Here is an 8,582-nt window from a genome sequence, read left to right on the forward strand (position 1 = left end):
ATACACACACTCAAGCATACGCGCACTCACTCGCGGTGTATGTGTGTGCACATCACACAACTGGACACACACACACCCACCCGCACTCACGTTTGTGTGCACATAAACACCCACCATCCATCACTCTCCCATCACACGGCGGGCGCTCTACCAGGGCTGCGTGTAGGAGGCACGACTACAGCTCTCCGGCCATTTTATCGTTGAGCGCCAACGCTGAACGCCGCCGTCATTTACCAGCGGGCGCGTCATCGCGGCGACGGTGCGATGGCCGGGGCCCAGGACGGTCGCAACTCGCCCGCGCGCAATGCCCCCCAAGCTTCAAGGTGGTGGCGGGCTTGAATTGCTTTTTCATTCATAGTGAACTCTTAAAATGTGAAATCAATGAATTAATGATTGCCGGTCCAACGCGAAATATGCTGTGCGCGTTCGAATGCGTTAACGCGGCGGTGTGCGGGCACGCAGACAAACACTGCGCTGTTTCATGCAGCGCTGCCCGCTCTGCGTGCACGTGGCTCGCACACTGTGCACGCGTTGTGTATATGCGTATTGCGTGCAGCTGCCTGCCTGTACCCTGTGATGTTACATGCGCGCCGTGCACTCACACATTCTTCCGCTGCACGCGGTTGCTCATTAACACGGGGAGCGCGCGGGGACGGGAGGGGGGGGTGAGGTTTACTGTTGTTGTTCCGTTATGCTGTCCCGGCACGGGCACGTCGAGTTTGTGTCGAGTCAGCTCGCTTCTCGTCGCCGCTTTTCGGTACCATCGGCTCGGCACGGTGCAATTACGAGAAACCCCGCTCTCTCGCTCCTTCTCCCAATAAATCGATGTTTAAAACGCAGAAGCGCCTCGGTTGAGTGTCTGTGTGCGCGTGTGTCCACGTGCGTGGTCCCGGGGCCTCCCCTAGGACGAGCCAGCATCAAATGGTGCAAGGTGTAAAACATCGCCGCTCGGGAGACAAAGGCGGCCGGGCGTGGTGCCGCTGGTCACCCCGCGCGCCGCCTCGTGCGCCGTGCCACGGCCTTCACGGGTGCTACTCGCCAACAGCGCTTGCCCCAACAGTCTGCTGTTGAGGCCATCGGGAGAGGGAATCTTTGTCTCTCTTGGTGACGTGTGCGTCTGCGTGGCGCTTCCACAATCGCGACTCGGGAGCTGGCGTGGGGTAGGTAGGGGTGGGGGGGGGTAAGGGGGTAGTTTGGGGGGGGGGGGGTAGTAGGGGGGGGGTGAACAAAAAAAGAAGCCCCGAGGCCCGACCCAGCAGCCCGGGCCCGACCCGACCCAGCAGCCCGGACCCGACCCGGGCTCGGCCCTCCGATCAATCACTCGAAGGGGCGACGTGGCCCCGATTACTGCTGCTGCTGCAGAAGAAGAAGAAGCAGCAACAGCAGCAGCAGCTGCAGCTGCGTGAAGCCGGAGGCCCGCGGACGCAACAACGACTTCAGGCGAGCGGCATAGAACAACAGTTTTATTTAAGGGAAACTATTTTGATCAAAAGTGTGTGGGGGGGAGGGAAGGGGGGAATTCATAGAAAAAGGTTCCGTTTCTTAACTTGTTTGGTCCGAGTCCCCTCCCTAAATGAGACCGGACGTTCACCTAAAACCACAAAGCTACCTAATTCATCTTGGTAAAACACCGGGTCTATATACATTAAATAGACGGATAAGAACACTATACCCTCACATAATCAAAGCAACGTGATCTCGACGTTACAAAAGCAACCCCCCCCTCCCCAACGAAAAAAAAACAAACTGCAACTCGGCAGCCAATGTACGAAATGAAATACTGAAAGGCATCGCTCAGAGACGTGACACACGCTCGCCTCGCGATGGGAGCTACCGGCTTCTTCTGAACCCTCCGTACTACAGCCAGGGCTTGAACTCTCTCTCTCTCCAACATCAACCACCAACCACCACCACCAACCACCACCTCCACGCGAGCAGCTGACAAGTTCACGTTGTCGATAATAATTGATTGCGTACGATCAACCACGATGTAAAGAAAGTGCAATGCATCGCTGGTTTTAGCTTCTAGACATTCCTACATGATATTTAAATAAATAATCACTTCAATTGTCTTTGCGCATTACGGGACCCCCCCCTCCCTTTCCTGGACTCGTGCGGATGGAAGTTGGTCGCGACTCGAGGCTTACGGGGGTCTCACCGCCTCCTCCCTCCGTCTCTCTCTCTCTCTCTGAGCACACGGGCGTGGCTGTGTACACACACACACACGTGTGTACAGGTGTGTGTGTGTGTCTGCGTGTGTACAAATTCTCTGCGTATACAAATGTGTCTCTGCGGAACTCTATGCGTACACGCGCCTCTTGTGTACCAGATATATGACGTGTGCACAGATGTGCCTGCGTACCCTGTCGCTTTGTACCCTGTATCTTTGTAAAATATCTATGTACACGCGCGTGCGCCTATGCGGGGTGTCTGTGTACCACGTGTGTGTATGCCACGTGTCCGTGTACTCTGTCTCTGAGTGTACTCGGGGCGTGTCTGCGGACGGTGTCTCCGTGTCCCCTAGCTGTTGAGCCACGCGTACGCTCGCACAACTGCGTCGTACCCTGTGTCTGCGTGCCGTGTGTCCGCGTGGCATGTCTCCGTGTGCAAAGGCGAGTGTCCCCGTACGAAGTAAAACGTCCTTCGCGTGCGTACCGTGGTTGTGTACACGAGTACATCATTATCTGTGCACCGCGTCAATGTTCCCCGCCGTGTTGTTATTGTGTACAGGTGGTTGTGTACCATATCTGCGTTCGCATGCGAGCTGCGTGTGTTTCATTCCCGTGCGTGTCTCCACCGTACGGATATGTGTACACGTCTAAGTGTACACCCGATGTCTGTATAGAGTAGTATAACATGTGTCATGTCTGTTGTGTTAACCCTTTTGTGTACGAGTGCCTGTGTTCCACTCCTGTGTGCACCCTGCGTCTGTGTACAAGTGTATGTTTGTTATATATGTGTACACGCGGTGAATGTGTGTACGTACGTACGCGCGTGTGTGTGTGGGGAGCGGTGGTGCAACGGTTAGCGCGCTGCACTACGAACCCTTGCCACCCGAGTTCGAGTCCCCGCTCTCGGCCTAAACCAGCGACGACGATTATCTGAACCAGTCGTGGGCCTCCCCTAGGTCGACTCCACCTCAAATTAGTGCGATGTGTAAACATCACCACCGGGAAGACAAAGGCGTCCGGGAGAGATTTTCCGGCCACACCATATACTTCGTGTGCCGTTCCAGCCTTCACTGGTGCTCGCGAACAGCACTTGCCCCATAAGTATGCTAAGGCTATACCGGGGGGGGGGGATATTTGTTGTTTTTGTGTGTGTACAAGTGTGTGCGTACTATGTACCCCGTGTATACGCTGTACACCGTGTCTGTGGACGTCTGTGTACACCACGCGTATCTGTGCACTGTGCGCTCGTCTCGCGCAAAGTCTGCGTGTATACGATGTTGTACTGTACTTCGTGGCCATGTATTGTCCAGAGACCTGTGATGTGCAGTGTCTGTGTTGCGCACAGAGTCCGTGTTTCCTCTCCGCGTACTTGAACCCAGTGTCTATGTTACTGTGTCTACTACTACTGCGTGGCAGTGTACTTATCAGTGCACAGATGCACGTGTCTGTGTGCCCGTGTACTGTGAGCCTGTGTACATTGTAGTCTATGGGCTGTGTACTTGACTGCGCGTCTGTGTACCCAAGCACTAGATATTATGTATGTCTGGACGTCTGTGTACTTTGTCCGATTAACATGTAGGATTTCGCGACCAGTATCTATAATATTGTTTGTTTTGTTAGTTAGATCGCGTATATATTAACGTGTCGCGATCTAACCCCCCCCCCCCCAAACAAACCTATATTATGGATTTGTACTTAGTGTTTGTGTACACGTGTGTACTTGATGCGCATGTGTTCAGAATTCCTGCGTACTTTGTGTGCCTGTGCCATAGAGCAGTGCCCTGTGTGCTTATCTCTTTCCCTGTGTACTTATCCGTTCCGATGTACTTCTCTGGGTGCCTTTTAAAATGTTTCTGGTTACTTTGGTGTGCACCTGTGTGCCCACGTGCTCTGTGGTTTTTGTACTTGTATGTGTACCTCTCTCATTTGTGTGCTTATCTATGCACTGTGCAGCCGTGTACTTGTACTGCGTTCCCTGTGTACTTCACACGCGTACCTGTGCCCCTGTCTGCGTGTCTACGTGCAGCTCGTCTGTGTACTGTGTACGTGTACTTTGCGCGTACTTGTCTGCGGTATCGTGTACTGTGTTTGCGTATTTCATCGCACGTGTACTGTGTCTGTGTTCCTGGAGCACCGTGCGCGTCTTTGTGCTTTGTGTCTGTGTGTCCCTGTATACTTGTGTCTGTGTTTTGCCCTGGGTGTCCTTGTGTGTGTGCCTGTGTCCTTGTGTCTGTGTGCCCTGTATACTCGTGTCTGTGTGCCTTGTGTCTTTGTGTGTGTCTGTGTGTCCTTGTGTCTGTGTGCCCTGTCCTTGTGTGTGCCTGTGTGTCCTTGTGTCTGCGTGCTTTGTGTCTGTGTGCCCTGTCCTTGTGTCTGTGTGTCCTTGTGTCTGCGTGCTTTGTGTCTGGGTGCCCTGTCCTTGTGTGTGCCTGTGTGTCCTTGTGTCTGCGTGCTTTGTGTCTGTGTGCCCTGTCCTTGTGTGTGCCTGTGTGTCCTTGTGTCTGCGTGCTTTGTGTCTGTGTGCCCTGTCCTTGTGTGTGCCTGTGTGTCCTTGTGTCTGCGTGCTTTGTGTCTGTGTGCCCTGTCCTTGTGTGTGCCTGTGTGTCCTTGTGCCTGTGTGTCCTTGTGTCTGCGTGCTTTGTGTCTGTGTGCCCTGTCCTCGTGTGTGCCTGTGTGTCCTTGTGCCTGTGTGTCCTTGTGTCTGTGTGCCCTGTCCTTGTGTCTGTGTGTGTCTGTGTGTGTCCTTGTGTCTGTGTGTCCTTGTGTCTGTGTGCACCGTGCCTGCGTCTCCTTGTGCGCCTGTAGGCGAACCCCCGGGGTGGGTGGGTGGGGAGTGCGCGACTTTTTCCAATGTGCACACAAAGACAAAGGTCCCCCGTATAGCCTTGATATACTGTTGGGGCAAGTGCTGTTTAGCGAGCACCTATGAAGGCCCGGCACGGCACACGAGGGAGGGGGGGGGTGGCCAACTCCACAACCCGGCCGCCTTTGTCTCCCTAGCGGCGATGTTTACGCACCGCACCGGGTACGCATTTGAGGCTGAGTTGACCTAGGGGAGTCCCAGCATCGGTTCAGATATAATCATCACTGCTTTTGGTGGCCGTGAGCGCGGTTCGTAGCGCGGGGCGCTGACCACTAGGCAACCGCTCCCCTTACACACAGCATCTCACACACTCACACAGTGACAACACAAGTCACGGGGGGGGGGGGGGGCAACGCGAGGTAAAGCAGCTCTCAAAACAGACGGACAGACGGACGGGCGGGCGGTCCTGCTCTCTCCTCCTCCTCCTCCCTCTCCTCTCGCTCGCTCTCTGTTCGCTACAGATGAGTGAGTCTGGGGACTTCCTGAGTCGGGTGGTGATGAGACGACAGGTCCGTGTACGTGCTGTGGGAATCACATGGTCTTACAAGATGGCCGCCGGCCATCTGGGACGGGCTGGCGAGGCCCATGCTGGCGGATGATGGATGCGGGAGGTGGGGCACATTGAACACGGGGCCCCCCATGCTATCCACGTATCCTCCTCCTCCTCCTACTACTCCTGCGCCACCACCCCCTCCTCCTCCTCCGTACACTGCGCCCTCCTGCAGGCCCGGGTCGCCGTAGCTGCCGTTGTTGCCCTGATAATGGTCGTGGAAGTCCTGGTGGGGCATCGGTGTGCCCGCGTAGCGCTTGTGGTTGCCCTGGAAGGTGTTCATGGGCGGCCCGTTGTTCAGGGGCCCGCAGTATTGGTCGACGATGTTGTAGGCACCCTGCTGCTGCTGCTGTTGTTGTTGCTGCTGTTGCTGCTGCCCGGGGAAGGAGGTCGGGGAACCCGTGTCGTAGACCGACGAGCCAACGCCCATGCCGTGCACAGGGTTGGGGAAGCCGCCAAGGCCGGACACGTGCAACGGCGGGCTCTCCGTGGGCGACTGGCTCCCGGGAGAGCTGCCGACGCCTTTTGACTTGTGGTCCTTTTTGTATTTCATCCGCCTGTTTTGAAACCATATCTTGATCTGCCTCTCGGTGAGGTTAAGTAGGTTGGCCATTTCAACTCGTCGAGGGCGGCAGAGGTAACGGTTAAAGTGGAATTCCTTTTCAAGTTCAACTAGCTGGGCGCTTGTGTAGGCGGTGCGGGCGCGCTTCGACGCTGACAGGCCAAAGGGGCTTTTGTCCTCCGATTCATCACCTATACACACGGCACAGAACAAAGCACGTGATGTCACCGGCCGTACGCGTGCGTTCATTGTGACGACGATTACTCCCCCCCCCCCCCCCCCCGTTTATTGTGATGACGATTACCACCCCCGCCCCCCTCGCTAACCCCCCCCCCCCCGCTCCCGCTCCCACCCCCCCAGTTTTATACGAGTGATTACATAATGTGTGTTTAAACATTTAATCGTTAATTCGCTGCAAACATCTTCAAATAAAAAAAAACAATGTCGCAGCAGGACTAATTTCCTGCAATAAAGCAAAGCAACTCCCGCGGACTCGTTTGCTCGGTGACTCTGCTGGTTAATAAACTACACGTCGTGTAAACGAATTGTCATCGTTTCAGCATGAAGGGCCCAATCAGCTGTTCGGCTCCATTTCACGGGCGTCTTGCGACGACGGTACAAGATGGGGATAGAGAGAGAGATAAAAAAAACTCGTCCCCCAAAGTTACGAACGAATGGGGACTGTGATTTTGTTTAAAAATAAAACCCAACATTTGAAAAGAGAGCGAAACGGCGAGATACGTGCACGGAAGATTTAGGCGACCATAACAACAATAGGCAGTGACACGTGTCATTGACGCGCAAGTACCTGTCACGGGTGCCCTGCAAGTACCTGTGACGGGAGAGCCGTGTGGGTACCTGTGACGGGAGCGTCTCTGGGTACCTGTCACAGGAGAGCCGTGTGGGTACCTGTGACGGGAGCGTGTCTGGGTACCTGTGACGGGAGCGTGTCTGGGTACCTGTGACGGGAGAGCTGTTGCTGTTGTTCGTGGCTCCGGTGCCGGCGCTGTTCGCTCCGCCGCCTCCGCTGCCCCCGCTGCCCCCGCCGCCCCCGCCACCGCCGCCGCCGCCGGCCCCCTTCTGCTTGGAGTTCTGGCGGCTCTCCTTCATCCACGGGAAGATGTGCTTGCCCACGGCCGCCTTCGAGGCTTGCGGGGAGCCGCCCGGAGCCTTGCCGGAGCCGGACGTGGCCAGCGTGGCGCCGCCGCCGCCACCCGCCGCCGCTGCTACTCGCGGGGGGCGACAGCGACGGCGTGTGGGACGGGGCTCGAGGCTGGGGGGGCTGCTGGGGGGCCTGCTGCTGTTGTCGGGGGTCGGCGAGCGCCGGCCCCTGCTGCACCGAGGTGCGGCCCACGGCCTGCATGCAGCTCCCATTGGGCTCGCCCGGCTTGAGCACCGAGCCCCCGCTAGCCGGGGTCTGCAGCGAGCACGCAAAGCGGTGGTAGTCATTCTCAACAGATGGCGGTGGGTAAGCAGCCTGCTGCTGCTGATGATGATGTTGCTGTTGCTGCTGCTGCTGGGGTTGCTGCTGATGATGTTGCTGCTGCTGCTGCTGAGCGGCGCCAAAGGCGAAAGTGCCTCCCCCCTGGTAGGAGCACCCGCCGAACACACCGGAATTGTTATTGTAGTAGGTCGCTTTTTGCATCTCGGTGTTGCGGGGAATTTATTTCTTTTCGTGACAAGGTCTTGACACCCTTATCAAATAACATTGGCGGCGCCAGTCACGTGCCGCGCCCTCCTCCAATGACGGGCAGCAGGAGCGGTGGCGCCCCCCCCACCCCCCCAAAACACTTCAAGGTTGGTGAGCGAGTGGAGCTGCTGCGGCTGCTGCTGCGGGCCGAGGCATCGGCTCACGACCACGGCGGCAGCGGCAGCGGGCGGTGGCGTGGGGTGGTGGTGGTGTGGAATCTCAGCGCCCCGAGCCCGGCGGCTGCGGCGGTGAGGTCGAGAGGGCGACACCGGCCGAATCGTCCCCGGGCGGCTCCTCGTACAGCGAGCGCGAATGCTGCGCCGAGCGCTGTTGCCTGGGGGGGTGGGGGCGGGCGGGGAAGCGATCGGCCGTGGATGAACGGGGCGAAAATTTGTAGGGGGGTGGTGGCGAGTTAGGGGTGAGAGAGAGTGGTTTCTTTTTCCCGAGGAGTCTTTAACACAAAACGACAATAAGAAAAACCTGTCGAAAACGAGGTTGGTAAAGGAGGGGGGGGGGGGGTCTGAGACGTTGAGTCAAATCGAAGGGAGCAGACGTTATTATTTGAGTAACGCGTATTGAATTTTTATTAAGAACACCTCGTGACGCCATTCTCGGAAGGCGCCTCTTCTCCTCTCTTCCCGACCGTTCGCGACTCGGACGTTTACGAAATCTCGCACGACACAAAAATAAAATGTGACCTTATCTTTAGCCTCCACTCGCACGGCTTATCGTTGCACGCGGTAGAC

At 56.8% G+C, this 8,582-nt stretch overlaps 1 protein-coding gene across 1 annotated transcript; it reads right to left on the minus strand.

Moving 5' to 3' along the window:
• Positions 1 to 4,866: 4,866 nt before the first annotated feature.
• Positions 4,867 to 8,089, minus strand: LOC144725442 (homeobox protein Hox-D3-like). The gene is given in 3 exon segments (XM_078604634.1): positions 4,867 to 6,337; positions 7,106 to 7,361; positions 7,363 to 8,089. Coding segments are annotated over 3 exon segments (1,533 nt in total). The 5' UTR covers positions 7,792 to 8,089; the 3' UTR covers positions 4,867 to 5,489.
• Positions 8,090 to 8,582: the final 493 nt, after the last annotated feature.

The sequence above is a fragment of the Lampetra planeri genome, chromosome 2 (genome assembly GCF_965212315.1).
Source record: "Lampetra planeri chromosome 2, kcLamPlan1.2.h2, whole genome shotgun sequence".
Lineage (NCBI taxonomy): Eukaryota > Metazoa > Chordata > Hyperoartia > Petromyzontiformes > Petromyzontidae > Lampetra > Lampetra planeri.